We start from the raw sequence: 23,643 nt of genomic DNA, 5'->3' as shown, positions 1-23,643 counted from the left end.
TTTCCACCGAAAATATACGAATATGCATCAACGTATTTTAAACCTTATATACCTATTCGTGAATTCTTACACGTAAATCGTTTAAGTTCGACCAAATATTAGGCTTATACACAAAAATACACGTATTATCGACGTTAATTAAACGCAATTTTTCCACCGAAATTATACGAATATAATCATCATATATATTACACCTAATAAATTCGTTTATTCTTACACATAAATTGATTAATGTTCGACCAACTATTATACTTATACACCAAAAATACTAAATTGCCAATAATAATTAGAGCAATAATAATACCTCATAAATGTATAAATAAAACAAATAAAAAACATCTATCAGAAATATGACTGATAACAGTGTATAATATACAAAATTAAAACCTGCATCACCGGGTGCACCAAATGTCCCACGAAGATTGACCACGATGGTAGATTCACAGCAACCAACGGTACCACCGGGTGCACGAATTGTTACACGACGATCGCTTCAACACCGTCAACCTCAACAACAACACAGCACGCGCCAACGCCAGCCCCAAGACCAATTACGCAAAAGATGCCGGTCAAAATGGTCAAATGAAGACAAATCGACACGGCGCAAACGGATGGCGAAGAGCACGCAATGCCACCGAACAAGACCGTGCGTCGGCGCGCTGTACAATAGCAACCGGTCAAACGTGTTATTTCAATAAAAGCTCACAGCACAACCGCGGCACGTTGAAAAACCGTAATACATAGCGTCAACGCGTCTCGGCGAGCGTATAAAGAACACGTCCACACGGACGGATGACAAAAAACGAACGGACTGATACGACTGAGCGAACCACAGATGCATACAAAATTTTATATATCTGTGGACTGAACGGAGCCGGCATGAAAATCGGAGATTATAACAAACGCTATTACGGCCGGCTCTGCACACGGCGTTACCGACATTGACCGGTCAGTCTTGATCCAACATGACATATGTGTTTTTCGCCATTGGTTGAATATAGATCTGTACTATATGGGGATCCTCACACAGCTTCAAACTCCCTTCAACTAGAACGCGTCCAAAGACGTTTCTTATCATTCACTACTTATGTCCTAAAGTCTAAACATTGCCTATGCTCCACATGACTATTTCCCTCAAAACGTATTTGAGGGCGAGGGCATGTATTAATAGGTACCTATGTTATAATTTAAAACTAATGTAATATATATATATATATAAATATATTGTTTCGTTCGACGTCCTAATTTTAAATAATTTCAATAATACATCAGAATACTAAACCACTAAAATACGAGTTATTTTTATCATTTATTATTTAATTACTTTATTTTTATTTCAGCATAACTCACTACTTACTAACTTACTAATCACCATACATATAGTTGTACATTCGCACTGCCACTAGTGCACTAATCGAAGGTTGTTATTAACTTATCATTATTTCACTATGTTTAAAGTTCGAGACTTCGAATCTCTACAAACTTTTACTGTGATTTTTTTTAAATTTTAACATATACATATTTAAATGTCTTACTGATTTTGTCATTATATTTTGTTTAAAGAAAATAGTTTTAAAAATATATTTGTGCACTGTGTATTATTTACTGATAATATAAATTTTCAAAATTTTTTAAAAACAGTGGTAATGATAATTGTTCAATTCCCGCTCAAAAAAATTATATTTGTTAATGTATATATCCCTTCTTTGACAAAATTTTAAATACTAAAATATATTATTATTAAATTTACGCATAAACTGACACTAAAATATATTGTAAATATATTTTTTTTGTGCTGATAATTTTTTAAAGTAACTTTTATTATAAGGCGGCGAGTACTTGGCGCAATGTGATAAATTTTAAATCGACGTATTGTTGACTTATAATTAATTTCGCAGTAGTAATACACGAGGATTTACCAGCGAATAAGAAAAAAAATCGATAACTACTTGGAAAATTAAATAACTAAAGAAAGTTTACTTCAATTTTTTAACTTAACAAATTTAAATTTCAAATTATTGTTTAAGTTTTTAATTAACTCATATAAAATGATAACCGGTGTACTTGTAGTTCAATGATCGCTAAAGACACATTTTTATAACCATACCTATTACCTACTTTATTTTTTAGTCTTAAGCATGTATAATTGAGAAGGGAAATTTGCGTACCTACTAAGACTATTAAAGCGGGATGCATCACAAATTTAAACGGAAACGAACAAGCTCAGCTACAACTGGTCCGTCAGACCGCATAAGTGTTCACTTTCAGCATGCCACAACGCCCACAACCTATACTAAATATAGGTATTAGGTAGAAGTTACGTAGTACGTTTAGGTATAACTTATGTTATGATATTTAACTGTACAACTACTAAAAGAATTATTAGAATTTATCTATAGTATTGTAGTTTGTATTTATTACTAGCCTGTATTAATAAAAAATACTTTCAGTTTTCAAAGTATATTAGATAGGTAGGTAGTTACAGTCCAACTACTTAACTATAAATTGATATAGTTCTACTCAAACTTATAAAATATAACAGCATAATAAAGTAATCTAAAATATAAAATTATATATTACTTTTCTATTTTAGGTATATTTTTATGAATTACTATCACACAATTATTATGCATATCAATAATTCACACTATGGTCTATGAACTGTAAAGTATAAAAACTATTATATTTACGGAATTATGATGACTCAATGCTGCAGGATTATGTACAGGTATTCAGGATTATAATACAATTTTGAATTTTCGTATTAATAATAGTTAATAGTTATATGAACAATCACACATTGTTATGACTTATGAGATAAAAAATACATTTTAAGATAGCATTATAATAATGCTCTTTTATAAGAATTATTGTATAATATAAAGAGATTATAAAACTCATAAAATAATAAATAACAATAAAAAAAATGTATCATATTTAGTAGTTAAGAGCTACTTGATTACAGTATTTAGAATATTAATATATATATAAAATGTAAAATAGAGTATTTTTATAAACAGTATCATAATTTATAATACAAACAATGAAACAAATATATATATATATATACAATAAATAAATATATATTCATACAGACAGCAGCCATAAAATAGGCATACGTGTATAATACTGGAGTGTTATATTATTATTGTACCTACGATGAGTAATATCATATAATATGCGATTTAGACGTACGGCACACCTGATTGATGGAAACTATTATACATATCTATTTGCTTTACCTGTCGAAAAGGGGTTTTCATTGAATAGCTTTTTTTTATCGCAGTGTAAATATAACACACCCAAGGGGGGACATAAGTCAATAATGTATTTGTTTTTACTTAGAACTTGGAATATTCCAAATCATAATAAATGTCATACACCCGGTCCGAGTTCCGACAATAATTTTACACGGGACGGGTGCATGCAGTATAATGTATGTAGGCACTGTGCCATTAAATTAATATACTGCATTAGTGTACCTATTAGTTATTACTTTCTGCAATCCACTGTGTATAATATAGGTACGAAGTAGGTATACTAATACTAGCTATATATGATCTAAACTATATATGTATCTAGTATGTAGTAAGGTACTTACCCAGTGCGAAGTGGCGTCATTTCAATTTTTTTTTTTAATACGCATAGCGCATAAAGCAGGCCACTTTAAGCGCAAGCTACTATCAATTTTTCAGGCCAATCAATTTATAAAGTGGGCCAAATTATTACAATATTGGATTTTAAATACACAAATGTATACCCTGCGCGGTTCAAATAATCATAACGCCACTGTACTTACCTAAGACCTAACCTATTGATGATAAGTTATGTCAACATTTTTTATTCATAACATTGCTATTCAATGTTTAGTTTTTTTTTAATTCCAAGATAGTGATTTTTCGATATTATTTATTAAAACACTTTAAATAATAAATATTAATAATTCAGTGAAAATTAAAGTTAAAGTTAAAAATTAAATTTTTGACTTCTTAAAATACTTAATAAATTACTAAATAATACTTTAATCAATATTATTTTGATGCCGATTTTTTTTTTTACGAACCTATATAAATATTCAATAATAATAATTAGAGTTGAGCTTAATTAGGAGCGTCATTTTGGGTATTGCAGGGTATGCTTATGCATACCTAAAATTTATCTTAATTTGGCCTGACTATAATTTTTCTGCGCTGGGCAATAAATAATAATTATACTTTTTTAATATATAATTGGTCTCAAGTATTCGACATCTTTGGCCATAAGTTGTAGTAGGTGTTAATGAACACTTTTTTGACATATTTAATGTATTTGACCAGGCACCGGGAACTCGCGGCCCTCCAATTATATTTCATGGTGTTTAAAATTTCAATTTTATATCTTAAATTTATATAAATATCATTTAATCATGACTATTATATAACAATGTGCACATCTCTTGAGATAAGTTATGAGCGAGAACGTAATCTAATCGTATATATAATAATAAGTTATTTGGCCTGCTTTGTTGTAAGCATACCTTTCAAGAAGTTGAAATGACACCCCTGAGCTTAATTAATGGGGCTTTCAGCGCAGATTAGAATGATTAATTATTACAACTAAAAAAACGGACTCGTGTGAATTTGTATCTATCTATAGTGATAAGTACAGTATCTACTAGTTTGTATCAGTGGCGCAATTATCGGGAGTGTTGGGTGTGCAATTCACAGGGGCCCCGGATTTGAGGGGCCTCTAAATTAAAAAACTCACGTACGATATTCCTTTATTATAATCTGTAATATACACATATTGTAATATTTGTTTTAATATAATAAATAGTTATGTCTTTACTCTTTTGAATTAGAAAATAATTCAAATTACGAGTACCTATGTGAGAAAGCAGTTAAATGTGTCGTAATACAGTATAGATCTGAAATACGGGTATAGAGTTAGAGTATACACTATAATTGAAAATTTGAAACTTCTTTAATTATTTGTATAATAATATCATGTATTGATTATGTTGGTGTGTGTACTGTGTAGTGTGTAAGTCATGACTCGTGACAATATTATCTGTGTGTCTGACAATAATAAGACAAAAAACTATCTATCTATAGAATTTTTGTATTACTAGGTATTTAATAATAATGAATTGGATACAAACAAAATCATTAATGATTTTGCTGCCGTAAAAACAAGAAGAGTTAATTTTTATGTTTGATTTTAATGATTTTATATATAAAAAAAATTAATTATATTAATTAATTAATACTATGACATGTGAGAAAACAATATTTTAAAAGTTATAATAAGGTATGACTGTTTTTCATTTTTATTATTCGGTAAGGGCTCCAGTTTGGAAATTTTCACATAGGCCCCTTATTATCAAGTTGCGCCACTGGTTTTCATTTTTCTTTCAAAAACATATTGTCAAAATAATTAATTCTTCTCCAAGTATTGGATCCTGACGTATTCTTAAGTAGTTAAGTTAGTTCCAGTGGACAAAGTAAGATTTTTATTTTTTTTTTGGGGGGGGGGGGGAGGAGCAAAATTGCTCATATTTTATATTCATATTATATCATTTTGTAAACACAATATTTAAGATTTGATTTTAGGCCTTACATTCACATAATATTTACACACGTGGCACGTCGGCATAGCGAAGTACCTAGCCGTAACTATACGTCTATTATACATGATAGCCATGTATAGATACAAATGTACGATACGCCATTACGCTAATCCACTACCTAATACACTAAATAATGTAATTATATAATAAACCATTGAAAATAATAATAACGGCATTGTTGTTCAACTGTGTTCGTGCGCAAAACAAAAGAAAAAAAACGATTTATAAGATGACTTAAATAAAACAAAAGCGAAAAGTGACAGCGGTAAATGAATATATATGATGCCTATACATAGGTATATACATAGGGTATGGCAGACAGACATGATAAATTGTAATGGATTATAATTGCAGCTGCCCGTAGAGCCGTATCGTATTGTCGGCTTTTCGCGTCGACAGACCGACGGTGAATAATTCAACAATAGTTGACCTTAGGACAAATATATACATGGATCAGATGACAGAACGGGAGACCAATTAAATAGTAAATACAAATATACAATATTATAGTGTACGACAATATTATTATTATTATTATTATTATAGTTCGTAGCTCGTGGCACGGTCGTATGGACCCACAGACTTCTATACTACACTATAAAGATTAAAGAATAATATAGAAATCTGTGTATGGACCACATGACCACAAGGCAGTCAGACAGTGCCACAATCGTACAATACCTATATATATATATTTTTTATCAATTTTGACGTTCCATATTACCGCGATTCAACGGAGCGGTACGCAAGCGCGTCAGTTCAGTACCACAGTTGCAGAATCCCTCCTCCGACCGCGTACTATCGCCGATTGTTGATAACACACTTTGAATTTCTGATAGAGAAAAACCAAGACTGCCGAGTTCACGACCGACAAACAAGTGACTACGTTCTGCCTTACACAATAGTACAATACGGCCGCGGTCCGCAGTCTTCCGCGATACTTCTATCCGCCACCTTGCGATTTTAACAATCGCCCACACCGTCTCCGAGCACGATACGGAATACGCAACACTAAATACAATAATAGATCGTCCGAAAATGGTGGTGAAAGTGTACATGTCCGGTATATCGGGTAACAAGGAGGTAAGTTCCGTGCGAGGACGGCGTCGGGTAGACGTCCCGCCGAGGTATTTTTATCCATTTTGGTCTTTCACAACTTGTGCGGTTGCAGGTAAAGAAACGCCAACAGAGGGTCACCATGATATTGGATAGCAAAAGCATATCATACGACTTGGTAGACATCACCGAACCAGGGAAAGAGGACGAAAAAGCATACATGCAGAACAACAGCAAGACCAAGGACGGTTCAAAAAATGCTCTACCACCGCAGATATTCAACGACGATGTTTATTGCGGGGTTAGTTGATTATTTGTGTGTATCATGGCAAACGGGGAATAGAGAAAAAGTACAAATTGAAATATTTTAAATAAAACTTAAAGCTTTGACTTAATATTTTGAGCTATAGCTTTTAAAAATCTTCAAGTCCTATTTTATTTTTCCCAAAACTAGTTATAATAATATAAATAATTAAGAAATAATAATATTTGTTTATAAAAAAACCTTCATACGCAATTTTCATGTTTCCTTTATTAGATTTTAAAATTTCCATTTAAAAAAAATAAAATCTGTGTAATACTGTTTAACGTATGCTGTCTTTATCTATCACACACACATGCCTATACTGACCTACTGCATATATTAATATTAAACTATACAAGAGATCGCTGTATTTTACTTTATTATATCACATTCTAACCGCCTATAATCTATATATTATTATGTATATATGTATGTATAATCTACTGCCGATGCCGTAGGTAAAAACTAAAAATTAAAAATTATAATTTTATCATCATTTTATGTACGACTTTCCACAGCAACCTAATGTATATTAGGTATAAACTATAAACGTATAATATTAAGCGAGTAGTAGATTCTATCATTTTATTTTTGGTTTTTTTACACCAAACTAACATATCATACAGAGTGATTATATAAGTTATATTTAAAATATTTTAATGTGTACTTTTTTCCTTGAGACTTTTTCTCCTACCATCATGGCAAACAATCACACTTAATGCTCATTGTACAATCAACATTTTATGATGCTTAAATGATTATATCTAGAGAATATAAGACCGACATGGTCAATAATATTAAAATTTATAGTCTTGTAATGTGTGGAAGTAATTGCCAGATGGTTTTTTTACTGTGTATTAGATAGTTTCAAATTCTGGAGGAGAAATCATTATTTACCATATTAGGAAATGTCTAGTGTTATATTCTAAAATACTTTTCTGCCTTGTCATGTTCTATATTTTTTTAACTTGGTACATTAATATTTATTTTAGAAATTAACTAATAGTTGAAAATTAAATTAAAATGCATTTTATACTACCTAGCATATTATGAATATGTTCACTACTAAATTTGTTTTAAAACCTTATTGTTTGATAAGATAATAAAGTAAACTTTATTTTACTTTTTGATTTTTAAGATATTTTAGTTTTGTAATAAATAAGCAATGATATGTTATACAGGACTATGATGATTTTGACACAGCTAATGAATTGGATGAGTTGGACAAATTTTTTGATATTTCTACTAAAAGTCCTCCTAAAGAATTAAATGGTTCAACTACCGTGGTAAATTATTAAATATTATTATACCTATACTTACTGCACGTTAAGAGTTTGATTGGCCGATTTTGTGTGCATTGCTTCTGATTGGTTTTCCAAATTCCTGTTCATCACCTACTAGGGTCAACGAGATAATGGAGGAAGTTGTTTTGGATATGTGACTGATCATGCTCTTAATATGCAGTGAAGATAATTAGATGTTAAACTTATTTTTTACTAATCCCATAATATTTATATTTTTAGGAAGAAGTTAAAGCAGAAAGTACAAATGAAATTAATGATTCAACTGATGGGTAAATTTAAAAATTTTAATTGAATTTTAAGTTTAGGTATATAATTATAGATTTGAATATTTAAAAAAAATTAAATTTTAAATAGTACACAATAATACCTCTACTCCACAGTACAATTACTTATTTTATTACTATTAAGTTTATATTGAATGCATTGTAAATACAATTTTTAATATTATCACACTAGAAATTAATATATACTTTTCAGTTAGGAATGTTTAAAAAAATTTAAATTTAGGGAACTTTATAAATTAAACTGTTTACTTATCAACTGTATTATTAAATAAATATTTTAAATATAAATTAATACCGTTCTCAGAACTGTAAAAGAAAATGTAAATGAAGAACAACAAGAACCTTTGACTTCTGATGCTGAAGATAGTGATAATGAATCGCTTGACACACAGGTGACAAGCAACTTTTCAAGATAAAATTTAATATACTTTTTAACAAATTTATCATATTAATTGAACGATCTGTGTTTATTTTTTTAACAGTTTTTTCAATGTTTCACTACAACAATTAATTGTGTTAATATTAGCACATACTAATAAATAATTGTATTATAATGTTTGCGCTTATTAACATAATTTTTTTTTCTAATGAATATAAAATTTAATGTGTTTGTTGATTAATACATAAACTAAAATTGTTTCACAACTAGTTGAGGGAAGGGAAGTTGTTATATAATTTATGATATCATGAAAATTATGATGGTTTATTCTTTTTAAATATTTGAAAATGGCCTATTAGAAGCTATGTAGTTTTCTTCTATAAATATAGTTTTTATTCTATATAACTTCCTCCGAAGATATAGTAAATTGCATTACTGTTTAAAACCTTTTTAAAATAAATTTTATTGAAACAACTACTTTCAAGTATATTTTATTAGATTTTATACATTATCTCAAATTAATTTAATTCAAATTGCATACTTGCATATTATATAACTTTCATGTTTTCATTATTCTTCAGGTATGATTTTAAAAGTTTGAATTACAATAGGTCGATAGTTTATGAATAACTCATGAATTTAATTTTTATTACAATACTAAACCTAACTATAAATTTTAATTTAAATATAGGTATTTTATTTTATTGATGTTAATTAATAATTTGTTATGCCATATCTGTTGTTGTAAATTATATATTCTTTAAGTAAATACTACATTTTTTAAATATTTGTGATGTTTGACATTATAATTGCATGAATAATATTTTTATTTAATTAACATTTTTAATTTATTAATTTATATTATTTAAAAGTGAAAAAAAATGTATGCTACTTTTTTGTCTAATATTATAATGTTATGTTTTGAATGCATTTTAGAACAAATTAAAAGAAACAACAATAAGTCCAAATTCCGTCCCACTTCCAGACGAAACAAATGTATTATTGGATATCCCAGAAACTAAAAAAGAATTGTTATCAGAAACCGAAGAAGAAATTGAAGAGTGAGATTTTTTTGTTACTCAAAATTTAATAATTCAAAAATGTACAAAATTACAATAATTTTTAATTTGCTGCCTTTACTCTAACAAATTTTTGATTTTATTTAATTTATTTATTTATTTTCTTTAACAAAAGTTACTATATTGTTTAGTTAGAAACTTCCAAGTATTAGCCTTATTATTATTATTATTTTGTTTATGTTCAATACCACTTTAATTCCTTAAACAAATATTGAATGCTTACATTTACTTTATGGTTGTCATTTTTATCCCTAACCACATTTTAATTATATGTAATAATTGGTTCAAATTAATTCATTTGTCTTAAGAATATTAGAACAATTTTTAAATGTCAGTTGATATTACGCAAATAAATAAATTATTATGCTTTATATCATAAATTTTATTTTATTTTATTATAATTATTTTATTTATTTATTTATTTATTTATTCAAATATGTTTTAAGAAGTGTTTTTTTTTTTTTACCAATAATGTTTTATTCAATATTAAAGGTTGTATGAATAATAATATATTTTATTGATGGAGGCAATAATCTAATATTGTCAGTTCAGGTTTAATTTTAATTGCTTAAAATCCTCCTATAAATAATAGTTGACTCTATAAATTGTATACTATATTGGGCATATTGTACATAATAATAAAATGTATTTATTTTTGAGGCTATGGATGAATGCCTAATAAAATAAAAACCAACATTTGACTGTCTTATTATATAACATATAAGTTAAAGTTATCATGTTATAGAAATGAATTATTATTATTTATATAATTTTGTATAACAAGTATTTTTAACAATAATGTTGTTGCATTGTAAGTATTTCTGTTTATATTGACTTTAAATGTATATTCACATAGTTTTATATTTGAGCCTACTAATATTTAGATTGATTGTTTCTGCTTTTTAAATAATAGTAAAATTTCTGTAAAATGTGTTAATTGTTTTTAAAGATTAAGAAATATGTTATATAATATTTGTTAGGAAAACAGTTAAATAGGCATTCAGTAGAATTAATGTTATTATTTTTAATTTCAAAGCAAATTAACCTATTATTAAACTTAAAGGTAAGAACATTATCTGTTATCTCTTGTCAGATTTTTAAGCAAGTTATGGGAATGTATACTATTAAAATAAAAAAAATACTCTTAACTAGCTTAAAAATTAAAATATCTTAAAAAACCAATGAGAGATAACATATTATGTTCTTATGTTAGATAATAAGTAAATTTTCTCTAAAACACGATTAAAGATGATATATTTTTAATTGTGCTCTAAAAAAATTAAAAATAACATAATATTGGTTTTACTGTAAGCAAATTTGCTATATCCATGTAAGTTTGTAAGACAAAGAGAACATATACTGGTGAAGTATTCTCATAATACAATAACTGATAAATGAAGCATATTAAGTCTTTTGTAATGACTCACATTATATCGTCTATTTATGTCATTTATTATAGAATAATTTTCTATACATAAAATATTAGTATGTTATAATTTTATAAAATATAGGTTTAAAAAATAATTATTAACTTGGTTTGGAAACTTGTCACAGATACTTCAGATATTTTTTTAGTGACAACAATAATTAAGCCACAAATAACACTTAGTATATTTTTTACTGAAGTCGACAAAATATGTTTTCTATTATATCATAATGCTAATAAAGAACATTGATGTTTTACCTTGCGATACTAGTCTGTCCCCTTCTCCCAGTTAATCATCTGTCCAAGTTGTACAACATACATCTGTCATTTAGTAATGTCTTGATCCTAAGCTCAAATCAACCAGCGAGGTACCATCCAGTGTTGTGTCCAGCACAAAATAATTGGGTAGGCCCAAACCTAGTACACGCCACTGGCATCAATGACATTTTAATGTAGATAATGTAGATAGTATTGTTGAAACAATTAAACTTTAGATTATGAAATGACAAGACATAAAATCAATCATATATTTTCATATTTATTATACATAAACTTAAATTGATTTAAACATTTTATTTAAAAATAACTAATAATTAATAATACAAGAGAAATCTGTAATATTATTCTATATTAAATTGTTATACTTAGAAGAGCAAACCTATAATGATTAGTGCTGGGATTTCGAATAAGTACATATGGTAAATTTATTTTAGACTCTGACCAAAGGTTGAACAATTCTATTAACGCAGGGCCAGGCATGTAACCAATGCCAACATATTTGGATTTAGTAAAACTAAAATGACTATTGCACGAGAAACCTAAAATTATACGACTACAACTGTGTTTTAAGGGGGCTTGTTCTTCAGGAATCCATAACTTTTTCATTTGGTTCAGATATTCCTTGACTATTTGAGATGTTGGTGATACTTTGAGTTTATATCGTTTACAGAGAATGTTTCTCTTTTTTTTTTCTAATACACGTTTACGTCTCAGGGATCTCAACAGTTTTTTGTGTTCTAAACGGTAAACCTTTCGCTTAAAAGCATTCAAATCTTTGTGAATTTTTTCTAAAGGACCTAAGAAAGATCTATCCCCAAAATTATTTAAATCATCAAGAGTTGGTAAACATATGTGTGAATTAGGCTTCAGAATGCCTTTCTGGGATAACTCAAGTCTAATGGGTACTAAACAAGTTTTCAAGTCAGACTTTAAATCTTCTAAATTAATTTTTTCTTTTAAATTTAAAGTTAAATTTTGCAGTTGAGCTAATAACTTAGTGTTTCGTAATACAAATTTATTACTAGAGTCTAACATCCATTCATTACAGAGAATGTCCCAAGGACAATGAAATGGAGTCTGAAAACCTAACTTAATGTAATTAACTCGCATTTGTGGAGGAAGCCTAAAGTATTTTTTCATTGCTTCTTCTTTTTCCAACATAGCTCTCAGGTTTCCAGCTTCAGTATCTGGTTCATCTGATCTAGGTAAACATCGTTCTAGTATCATGGTTGTAGTTTCTCGTAGTCCTCCAGGTTGACATCCATTCATAATTAGACCTAACCAAAATGGCATGGCCCATCCAGCTGGTAAAACAATATCCCAACCACTACCATAACCTAAGATAATAATCAGTTTTGGGTTACATAAATTTACATATTAAATTAATTAATTTTAATAAAATTACCTGGTCTAGTAATTGGATGATTCTGCCCAGGTCGTTGAATTAAAAGAATCGGTATAATAGACATTGAGTGTTCATCCAATGCAATTTTGTCATTGCCATTAATAACACAATTACTACGTAACATATTAATTTCACAATTGGGCATTTTATTCTGCGTTGACCAATCTCGAACCTTTGAATCCCAAATTTTAGAAACACTTGCTACAGTGGGTAGTTGAAATGAATAATCTTCTGTTAGTAGAAAATCTAAAAATAAAACATTTTTAACTAATTAAATTATTTATTTATTTTGTAATATTTTTATAAGTAAATTTATAAATATTTAAAAACCTTTTGAAGAAGGCAAAGCTTTTGTTCTTTTCATTGGAAACACTAGCCTTGGATCAATTGTGTGAAATCCAATTACACAGTTTGATGGATATGATTCTGGTCTATCAGCCCCATTTAAAGATTCCCAAAGTTTTGTTTGAATATCAGTAGAATTTTTTAGATCTTTCAAGCGGGACGACCACCAGTTTTCATCAATAAAATTTTTTAAATTAACCAAAACAGCAGGATATAGTACACGACTCAAAACACTATTTGACAATGGTCCTGTTAGTCTTAGTCTATTTAAAGAACCTTTTAATAAAGTCATTTTTATAGTACTATTTACAAAAGAAGGAGTCTGTACTGCAGGAATTGCAGTATTCTTTGAATTTTTTATAATTTCTAAAAGTTTAGGCTTTTTTAAAACTGGAGGTCCAGACTCTAAAGTATCAGAGTCATTTTGCTTTAAATTAAATGTAGTTTGTAATTCTTTTGCTAATTGTGCATAAATTAAAGGTTCTGCCCAAATCCAAAGGGTTCTTATTTTGTCTTGAACACAAGTATCCCAAAGAAATGACACCCTACCAATAGCTTCTTGAGGATAAGTGCTATTTTTGTAAATGCAAATCGATCCTTCTCTAGTTCCTTGTTCATAACACTTAGCTTTAAATGTACGTCCACAATCTTGATTAACATGGTGCATTAAACCTTCTATTAATTGATCATAGGGCCCTTTTAGTTCAATACAACTAATGTAAGATACATCCTAAATAAATAAAATAATAAATATGAATACAGTAAAAATGTTATATGAGTTTCATAATATTATTTTACCTGAGCTAAACAGTGATTTCCTATGGCTCTGTAACATGCTCGATAAGTTTTATCATGTGAGCTTTTGGGTAATTTATATCCGTCCTTAAGTACAATATGAAAACGTTTTGTAAACCAGACATGAGTTTCTAGCCATTTTCCATTTTTTTGACGTCGCATATAGTCTAATCGGCGACTTTTGGGTTTACGCCTATAATCTTTTCTACGCCTCACATGTTTATTCATTTGCTTTTCAATCTAAATAATATTTCAAAAAAATATTTAATACAATATAAATATGTTCTATATTTATTAGTACAGATTTTTTATGAGCAGCTCGTAAATCTTTAGGCATTCGTTTTACAGTTGTGCTCATGACTCGACGGCGCATTTTTTTTGGAAGACGTTGAAATATCATTTTATTGCACTTTTTTGGAGTCTCTAAAAAAAACATATTCAGTACATGCAATTAATAAAATAAAATAACTAATATGTAGGTAATGGGTTAATATAATACTTAAACAAGTAAAGATTTAGATTAAAAATAAATTTATATTGGTCCTAGTGGTCGTATAGATTAGTACTTATTTAAGTAATTTTAAAGTTCACTTAGCTTCGACCAATACGTGTTTGTTTTCAATATGATAGCATATAACTTAGAGATTAATAGACCTTAACTATGAATAAACTATAAGCTATTAGCTGTGATTTAAAATTTATACTCAATCTAATGAGTAATGACTTACGTATTTCTTTAAGCAAAGCTTGTATTTCTTGATTGCGAGCTGTTAAAAATGAATCTGCATCAACTTGATTCCCTGGTCTGACATGACCAGGAGTGTTTTCCAATATTTTATGCAGATGATCCATAGCTTAAAATGCTATTTCAAGTAAAACTTTATATTATATTAAATATAAAATAGTAAAAATACACTAACAAGTAATTAGAAAATAGTTGGCTCTTTTTTCTATGGCTCAAGTCAGCACGGCGCACATGGCATATTATTATTATTATGGTCGTTAATATGATTGATAAAGATGTAGTGATGATAATCACCACGTCTGTTATCTGTAACGATAAGCAACTAATTATATTGTATTTTTTTACTCCATGATCGGACAGTGATCTTATCAAATCCGGCTCCGTCATCATTCACTACTCATACTCTACAGTTAACACGACAACATTAAATATTCTAATATTCTTAATATAATTCTATGTATTTCTATGTGGACACCACATTGGCGATTACCATTACCGAAGCGGCGACTTGTTGAAACACTGACTGAGCAGTGAGCTCACACCGTATACCAACGTGAAGCTTGTGTGCTGGCCGCTTAAAGATTTCCGCCGAAAATAAATTTGTAAATTTTCGATCATCTCAGTATTAAATACCAGACACAAGTAAGTATCATGTCGTCTGCTTTATGATTTCAGATTTCTCATAATGCTTACTAGTAACTATGGACTTAACATAATATATTTGTTATGGAATGTTATTCCAAAGATTAAAGATTGTTATTATAATATTTGTTGTTATTTGTTGTGGCTGAATCATATATTGATCCAAATACGACCAGCCAGGTACATGTAGAGATAAACAATAATGTTCTATTATTATCGATCTCTATCTCTCATTTTTAAAGTCGATAGATGATGTGGGATGTTGGTTTGGGTATAGATATAGGATGATTATTTTATCATGAACCACTTCATTATTTCAAAAAGTCAACGTTTTTATTAAAAAATTATATTTTTAAATATTTTTTATCCATATAATATTTTTAAGTTTTTTACTTTTTTGAATAACAACAGTTTTAATTTCATATTCCAAAGCAAAATATTTTTCTGAGTATTTTGATACGTAAAAATCGAATTTAGGGCGAGTAGTTTATGAGTTATACGTATTTAAAGTTTAGACAAGCGGAGTAGTGGACAAACATTTTGCGGGGTAACCCCGTATCACTCCATTCGCGCATCAAAACTTTAGATACTTATAATTCATAAACTACTCGCCCTAAATTCGATTTTTACGTATCAAAATACTCAGAAAAATATTTTGCTTTGGAATATTAAATTAAAACTGTTGTTATTCAAAAAAGTAAAAAATTAAAGATAAAAAATATTATTTTTTTTAAAAAACATTGATTTTTTAACAACTCAAAAAAATGTAAAAATATTTTCAAAAACATGAATAGGTACTTTTTGAAATAACGAGTGGTTCATGATAAAAGAATCACTCTGTGATGACCTAATCTATGATGTTCATAATTGAAATAAAGATTACATATTATTACAGTTCACTTTTGTAATACAATGATTATTGTTTATTACTTAACAACAAATGTAAATTATGCATGTAAAATGATTAACAAGTTGATAATAAAATTACTTTTTAAAACTAATTTGTATTTTTAGTATGAAAATCATTAATACCTAATGATAATTTTAGTAAGTGAAAAATAAACTATTTTGAATTAATAATAGAATTATTTATTTAAAAATATATATACAATATTATATTATAATTTAATAATGTTTAAGAATATTTGTCTTTTGGATATGAACTCAAATGTTAATAGTATTCTCTACAAATTAAAATTAATATTTGAATGATTAAATCATTTTTTACAATTGATCTAATGTTTCTAATGTTTTAACCATACTGTTCATTAAATTATGCATATTTCTTATTGCAAATGTCTGTCTTGTCATATGTGCTGCGTTTTACCATAGATTACGATCTACCTGCAATTACTGGACGCTTGTCGTATGTGCTCTACTACCCAATTTATATCTTTATTATCAACAGATTTAACAAATTACCGTCAAATCTGAGAGATATGGCACAAGCATTTTAATATTTATTTTTCTAATTATTCTTATATTTATGATTATTAATGATAATGAAATTAATTACAGGACAACAAACGATAATAATATAAAATAATTTTTTTAATAATATATAAATTTTTATTTTTTCATTAAAACCACTTAAACATTATTAATTTACTATGAGAATATATTGTCTAAAATTTAAATATAGCTGTTCAGTGGTAATGGTAAAACGCGGTAGAGTGCATACTGCAGTTGCAATGTTACTGTTAGAGCGCAAGATGACAAATAGTTTTATAAATGTTAAGATTATTATTATTATTTATAATAAACATTAAAATGAGTATTATGTCAAATCTATTATATTTATATTATTATATTTTTAATTTTTAGAATGATTACAGACGTCCAATTAGCTGTATTTGCCAATGTATTGGGTGTTGGCTTATTTCTTCTAGTTGTTCTTTACCATTACGTCACAGCAAATTTCCCATCAAAATAATTTTTTCACCGTAAGTGTATTACTTAATTCTATTAAAATATATTATCCTTATTACTTTTTAGTTTTTTATTTTAGGTTGCAAGTTTATACACAATTGTGTTCCAGTATCTAGTTTAATATAATTCTGTTTATTTTAATATTATGAACCCATATAATACATATATTTTATTATAATTATAATGTTATAACTTTAAACCTTGTTAGTCCCCCCACATGATTATTTTATCTTATGTATTTTGAATCATAAATGTGTTCTCCCAGTACCTGTTTTTATATGATTTGCAAGTTAGTATTTAATCTGTATTTGTTGTCTCTTATTTAAGAAAGTATAACAACATAATGAGCTTAAAAATAATACGTAAGGCGCTTAGTATAACCGAAAAATTATCAATTTTAAAAAATATGATTCAAATCCTTCAATAGAAAAAACAAAGTTAGCAGAATCTCTAAATATAGCAGAGTCAACTTTACGAACGATTATTGTCAAAAGGAAAGAAATAGAAAAATGTGCTTTTGAAGGATCAAACAAGCGGAAGAAAATAAAGCATGGAAAATATTTTACTCTTGAACAAATTCTGATTAAGTGGATTAATAAAAAGCATGCTAAATCTGCAGCTGTTAATGGCCCACTTATTCAACGTGAAGCCTTAAAAATTGCCACCTCTTTAAGTATCACCGATTTCAAAGCAACAAATGGATGGTTGGATCGATTTAAGAAACGGAATCTAATTCGTTATCGCCAAGATAGTAAAAAATCTGAATTGGTAAATATTAAGGATATAAAATTTTGGTTTTTAAACATTTTACCTAAATTTACAGAAATGTATACTTCAAAAGATATTTTTAACGTTACTGAATTTGAGTTATGTTTTAAACTAATATCCAATAAACCACTTGGTTTTAAAAAAAATACACGCAACAAAACGTGTTATAAAGGTAAACTTAGCAGGGAAGTTCTTAAAGTACTTATCTGTGCTAATTCTGATGGAACAGAAAAATTGAATCCACTTGTAATTGGAAAACCATTGAAACCTAGAAGTTTTGTTAACAACAAATCTTTTCCGTGTGAGTATTTTGTAAAAAATACCAAGTTGATGACTAATGATTATTTCTGTATATGGCTCAAAAAATTGGATGAAAGCATGATAAAAGAGAATCGTAAAATTATACTTATTGTAGACATTACTTCAACTATTCAAAAAGATATTGAGTTGAAAAATGTAGAATTAGTATTTTTTCCGCCTTACATTACAAAAAAACATCAACCTATGAATTTAGGTGTAATTAATGTCTTGAAACAGTTTTATGAAAAACACTATTTAAATGTCTTAAAAAAATCAAACACTAAGCATCGTAACATATTAGATGCATTACGTTATATAACTGAAGCGTGGAATAGCATACAGCCTAAAGTGATTGCTGAATGTTTTAAAAAAGTTAGAATGGAAAGTTTTTACAATAAAGTAATTGATGATACTGCTAATGAATTAATAGAACCTATAAACAACTCTTCAACACATTTAATAAAATCCAGTCAAGACAACGAAAATTTAATGACCACAGAACACAAAAATAAACAAAATAGTGAAGACTTGGTTAATTTTGCTGAAGATGATGATTATAGTGAAGATTATGATAGTGATGAATCTGACTCTGGCCAAAATGAATCATTATCCGATGCAATTAATGCTATCAATGTATTAAGACGCTATCTCCCAAAATTAAAAGGAAGTGAAGCAGCCTTGCGTAATATTAATGATGTTGAACATTTTATTTTTTCTAAACTGCCAAATTTATAATGAGAAAGTACTTAAAAAACATTTGTTTTAAATTTTTTTTTTTTAACTTATATAATATATTTAATATATGATGCCATAAATCATAATACATGTAATTTCCATGATTCTTTGAACACATATTATTGTTATTTTACTGTAAATAAATTATAATTATTTAAAATGTTCACGTGTCATTACATAGTCAATTTTTCATTTTATAAATTTACAAACCCAAAATATTCCACAAATTATAATATATCAGTCTTCTAATCTAATTTACTGGAGAAAATATATTTTATATGCTACTTTTTTTATTATAGCACGTTGTGAATTGGCTGTCTGGGGTTACATTTTTTACAAGATTGAGTTCTTAAAATTACTGAGACCAATACAAGATTATAACAATTAATTTTTTTTATAAATGACATGAATAATGCAAGTATGATGTTCTTTGCAGTAGTAAATGTATATTAAATATAAAGAAATTTATACCAAATTTGTGAATACTTTGAATTACAATTCCAATTTTATTAAGGGTTATATTCTTGATATTTATCAATAAATTATATATTCAATTCTATGATCATTGTAAATTACTTGATGTAATTTTACCATGTATCTTAGATGTTTTAAATGCTTTGAATATAGTTTTGTTGTACACAATAAATAATGACATACAATATTTAGTGTAAAATAGGCGGGGAAGTGAGGATTCTTGTGTTATTTTATCTATCATAACTATATGCTTATTTATAATTTTTTAAGAGACTTTTAAAATCATTTATGTTAAATGAAATTGAAATTATTAGTGATTTTTACTTTTGATAATAGAATATGTTAGAATACAAAACCATTTTAGGCAAATCATAATATTTAAAAATTTATAATTTTTACATTTTTACAGAATATCAATATGAATTACATTCCGGCAAGCTGCAATATATAGCAAGATGTTCAACTACAAGTTGGATATCATTCCACACTTATAATAAAATGAAATAATACTCAATTTATATTTCAATGTTGGATTCAAACTACATCCACCTATTCAATGTTCACAGAAAATTAGTTTAAATTAAAAAGTATATGCAGGGTCATTCAAATTATTGTAATATTTTCTTTAGAATATTTTGAATGGCCCTGCATCTGAGTGATATGTTTAATTTATCAAAAAAAAAAATAATTTATCGCAGAAAAATAACAATTTATTTTTTATATTATTATTTTAATTTTTTTTTCCATACATTAAATTTAATATAATTTATTAGAGTAGGTATTATCAAAACTATTTTGTGTACACTATTTGCTTAAATTAAATTATTAAATATTTATACTTCATTAAATTTTATAATTTGATTTATCAATTTTATTGAAATTAAAATTACAATATAACTGTTTGTATAATTCTGTGTACTGATAAATCATAAGTAATAAAGGCTATAAAGTTTTTATCATTGTGCTAAACTTTTGGTACCCAGACAGATCATTATGTTGAAGTTTTTACTGGAGCAAAATATTTTTGCATATATATAAAATATTAAGGTAATATAAGATATACATTTGATTTAATAATACAATAATATGTATTTTAAAATTGTATTTTATATGCAAAAACGTACTTAATGATTTTATTCTGCATACCAATAAATTATAAAATAATATATACATAAGTATTTAAATAATAAAACATTTGTAGAATTAAGACTTACCCATTGCATCGTCTTACGTCTGGAATGTTTTCTAAATTTTTAACGAACGTACAATGTGAACACGTTTAAAATAACGAAAAAATTATTCAATATAAAATATAATTTAAAAATTACCTAATTGTTGGTATATCATTTTGAGTACCTATGCGCGTCGCTGTCAAAGATTTGCCATCACTGTTATACATATATTATGTTTAAAATTTAAATAATTTCTGTACCTATGGGTTGTTCCTTGTTCACTAATTTGCAGTACATTTAGGCCTGAGTATATCTTATTATTGGTCCTATCTTTTATGCTTTAATATTTTATCTACGGCTGCTATAAAATCTCAATTGTCTGATGGTTATTTGTGAAAATATTGAAATATTTTTACTGAGAAATATACTGAAACCTAGATACATAATTTATTAAACTTGGTTCGTGAGTTTAACATATCAAAATATCGAAATACTTGATGGAGAATGGAGATCTATACTTAATAATTATTTAATTAGTTCATAGTTAGGTTAGGTTTTAATACTCTTTATTTTGGTACCCGTAGCTTTGCCAGTGGATCGCAAGATTATGAGATAATGTAGGACCTTGATTATTACCTACATGGATATAATAATAATATTATGGACATAATAATAACCATAAAAGTGTTTTTATATAAGTCATTTCTCCGGTAGCCTGCACACGACGTATTATTATATCTATGTAGCATGTAGGTACCTACCATAGGCGTACGCAGACTCCGGTTTCAGGGGTAGCAGAAAATTAATTCGGCCTATTCTACAAATTCACTATTAAAACCGGCCCATAGTTTTACTTTTTTTACTATTTGGGTACCTATCAAAATTAAAATTGTTTTGATTATTTGCTTTTTGGATAAAAAGTTGTACTTACAGGCTACAGTATGGTACTAAACCATTAAAGGTGTACTTTTCCATAATACTATAGTTAATATTTATTATTTATAATATGATAAAATAAATAAACATTAATAACAATATAAAATGTATATTTTAAAAATAATAATTAAAGTAATAACAATTGGTAATAATATGGTACATAATTAAAGTTGTAAATAAAACAATAAAACTTTTTATTAATATTCATAAACTTTTTTTTACAAACTTTTAATACTAATCTACGCTTTACACATGAATAAGTACCTATTATATTTTTAAATTCATTAAATGACACTACAAACATTTACAGAAGAAGTTAATTCTTGTTCGATAAATAGAGTTTTTATAAGTTTGCTTTTTACAATGATATATTTAGAAAAACTTCTCTCATAACCACAACTTGTGACAGGGATTTGTTGACCATAAATGATAATAATATTTACGATTAAAAATTATGGCTATTCCTTTTTATAGTAGACTGGTCTACAAGTTTTATACTGGTAAATTTTTGATATTTACTTTAAACTCATAAAAATTTTTCTACGTCGATGGACGGCCGTATTCATTACCATTTCGATCGTTGCGAACGCAATTGGTACACAAACCGTACACGAAAGACTTTCAAAAGACGTGTACTAGGTACACAAATACGAACTCCATATAATAAAAAAAAATAAATTAAAATAAAACGCTAATTATACAAGATACGAAGAAAATCTAGCCATGTAGGTACTATAGTTGTATTTATCTACCTACTTAAACGAGTTAAATGTTTTGCGTTCTCTTTAAATTTGTTTTCATTAATTGTATAATAATTATTAAATAATATTTAATAATATTATATTAGATTATGATAAAAATTGTTTTAGTAATCATAAATTTATAAGAGATAGCTACAATCGATAAAATAATTTTATATGAGGATATTACTTAATAATTACCTATACATCTTATGATTCGTGCAAAATTTTTATTAGGGTAGATGAGATTTACTTAGTTTTATAATAAATTAAAACATCGAACACAAATAGGTAGTATTGGCGGCCGGTGGGACATTTTGAAAGCTGTAAGTCGAGTCTCACGTATAAAAGGTAATAGGTAAGTTGGGTTCCGGCTTTAAACCATTGGTGCTGCTAGGTCTAAAATATTAAAAACTTAAAACTATAATATTTTATACTTATATAACAGTTTAAACATAGAAAAAAGCAATTTTTTCAAATATTTTTTTAGTTTGCTATTTCTAAGACCTGAAGAAGTTGGCGAATGTTTTGTAGAAGATTCAATAGCCATACAACTAAATGACAAGCAAATACAGATTTTTACGATTATACTAGAACTAAGGTACTAGTCCTAGCACTATAGACCCTTATTTATCACTTGATGTTTCCAGCTACAACTGTGCGTATAACAAATAGTAGTGAATTATTATATCATGTTAAATTTGAATTTGTTGAATCTTTATAATTTGAGTTTTTACCGAGAACATGATATTATAAAAACTGCATATTTCTTAATTTATACTATTTATACAATATTTATATCATAATTATAAAATTGGACGGACTACTACTAAATTTTTTTTCGGGACTTAATTTACTTACTACATTTTTTCCGGAGCCCAATTTACCGCAATAAGGTCATTTGGGACCCAATATACAAATTCCGGTACTGACATATA

General features: G+C 27.4%; 4 protein-coding genes across 5 annotated transcripts; 3 read left to right on the top strand and 1 right to left on the bottom strand.

Moving 5' to 3' along the window:
• Positions 1-6,351: 6,351 nt before the first annotated feature.
• Positions 6,352-10,693, top strand: LOC113553165 (SH3 domain-binding glutamic acid-rich protein homolog). The gene is made up of 6 exons (XM_026956344.1): positions 6,352-6,691; positions 6,780-6,965; positions 8,150-8,254; positions 8,492-8,541; positions 8,861-8,948; positions 9,872-10,693. The coding sequence occupies exons 1-6, from the start codon at positions 6,647-6,649 to the stop codon at positions 9,998-10,000; spliced, it is 603 nt and encodes a 200-aa protein (XP_026812145.1). The 5' UTR covers positions 6,352-6,646; the 3' UTR covers positions 10,001-10,693.
• A 1,371-nt stretch (positions 10,694-12,064) lies between these two features.
• On the bottom strand, positions 12,065-15,116 carry LOC113552723 (ribonucleases P/MRP protein subunit POP1). Its single transcript, XM_026955595.1, has 6 exons — positions 14,993-15,116; positions 14,566-14,687; positions 14,268-14,504; positions 13,455-14,199; positions 13,125-13,370; positions 12,065-13,056 (listed from the first exon to the last, which is right to left on the bottom strand). Exons 1-6 carry the CDS (start codon positions 15,114-15,116, stop codon positions 12,071-12,073), a joined length of 2,460 nt encoding a protein of 819 aa, XP_026811396.1. The 3' UTR covers positions 12,065-12,070.
• A 278-nt stretch (positions 15,117-15,394) lies between these two features.
• Positions 15,395-20,550, top strand: LOC113552104 (dolichyl-diphosphooligosaccharide--protein glycosyltransferase subunit 4). 2 transcript variants are annotated; one of them, XM_026954798.1, is made up of 3 exons: positions 15,395-15,651; positions 17,476-17,594; positions 20,267-20,550. In XM_026954798.1, the coding sequence occupies exon 2, from the start codon at positions 17,477-17,479 to the stop codon at positions 17,582-17,584; it is 108 nt and encodes a 35-aa protein (XP_026810599.1). In that variant the 5' UTR covers positions 15,395-15,651; position 17,476; the 3' UTR covers positions 17,585-17,594; positions 20,267-20,550. The 2 variants fall into 2 exon arrangements, with proteins under 2 accessions (XP_026810599.1, XP_026810600.1); XM_026954799.1 differs by lacking the exon at positions 20,267-20,550 and adding an exon at positions 17,660-17,967.
• LOC113551103 (tigger transposable element-derived protein 4-like) lies at positions 17,924-20,364 on the top strand. Its single transcript, XM_026953139.1, has 3 exons — positions 17,924-17,942; positions 18,008-19,330; positions 20,267-20,364. Exons 1-3 carry the CDS (start codon positions 17,924-17,926, stop codon positions 20,362-20,364), a joined length of 1,440 nt encoding a protein of 479 aa, XP_026808940.1.
• Positions 20,551-23,643: the final 3,093 nt, after the last annotated feature.

This window comes from Rhopalosiphum maidis, chromosome 2, assembly GCF_003676215.2.
Source record: "Rhopalosiphum maidis isolate BTI-1 chromosome 2, ASM367621v3, whole genome shotgun sequence".
NCBI classification, from domain to species: Eukaryota; Metazoa; Arthropoda; class Insecta; order Hemiptera; family Aphididae; genus Rhopalosiphum; species Rhopalosiphum maidis.
The sequence above is the reverse complement of the archived record's forward strand: the minus strand, read 5'-3'. Positions and strand labels throughout refer to the sequence as shown.

What these genes read in the sequence shown, in the direction of transcription:
- LOC113552723 (XM_026955595.1), bottom strand. Translation starts at nt 15,116, where the DNA reads ATGGATCATCTGCATAAAATATTGGAAAACACTCCTGGTCATGTCAGA. An exon ending in GAAATCACTGTTTAGCTCAG is followed by an intron (nt 14,200 to 14,267) that starts GTAAAATAATAT and finishes TTATTTATTTAG; the next exon opens with GATGTATCTTACATTAGTTG. An exon ending in AGCTTTGCCTTCTTCAAAAG is followed by an intron (nt 13,371 to 13,454) that starts GTTTTTAAATAT and finishes TTTTATTTTTAG; the next exon opens with ATTTTCTACTAACAGAAGAT.
- LOC113553165 (XM_026956344.1), top strand. Translation starts at nt 6,647, where the DNA reads ATGGTGGTGAAAGTGTACATGTCCGGTATATCGGGTAACAAGGAG. An exon ending in GTATATCGGGTAACAAGGAG is followed by an intron (nt 6,692 to 6,779) that starts GTAAGTTCCGTG and finishes GTGCGGTTGCAG; the next exon opens with GTAAAGAAACGCCAACAGAG. An exon ending in ACGACGATGTTTATTGCGGG is followed by an intron (nt 6,966 to 8,149) that starts GTTAGTTGATTA and finishes TATGTTATACAG; the next exon opens with GACTATGATGATTTTGACAC.
- LOC113552104 (XM_026954798.1), top strand. Translation starts at nt 17,477, where the DNA reads ATGATTACAGACGTCCAATTAGCTGTATTTGCCAATGTATTGGGTGTT.
- LOC113551103 (XM_026953139.1), top strand. An exon ending in AGGAAGTGAAGCAGCCTTGC is followed by an intron (nt 19,331 to 20,266) that starts GTAATATTAATG and finishes ACATTTTTACAG; the next exon opens with AATATCAATATGAATTACAT.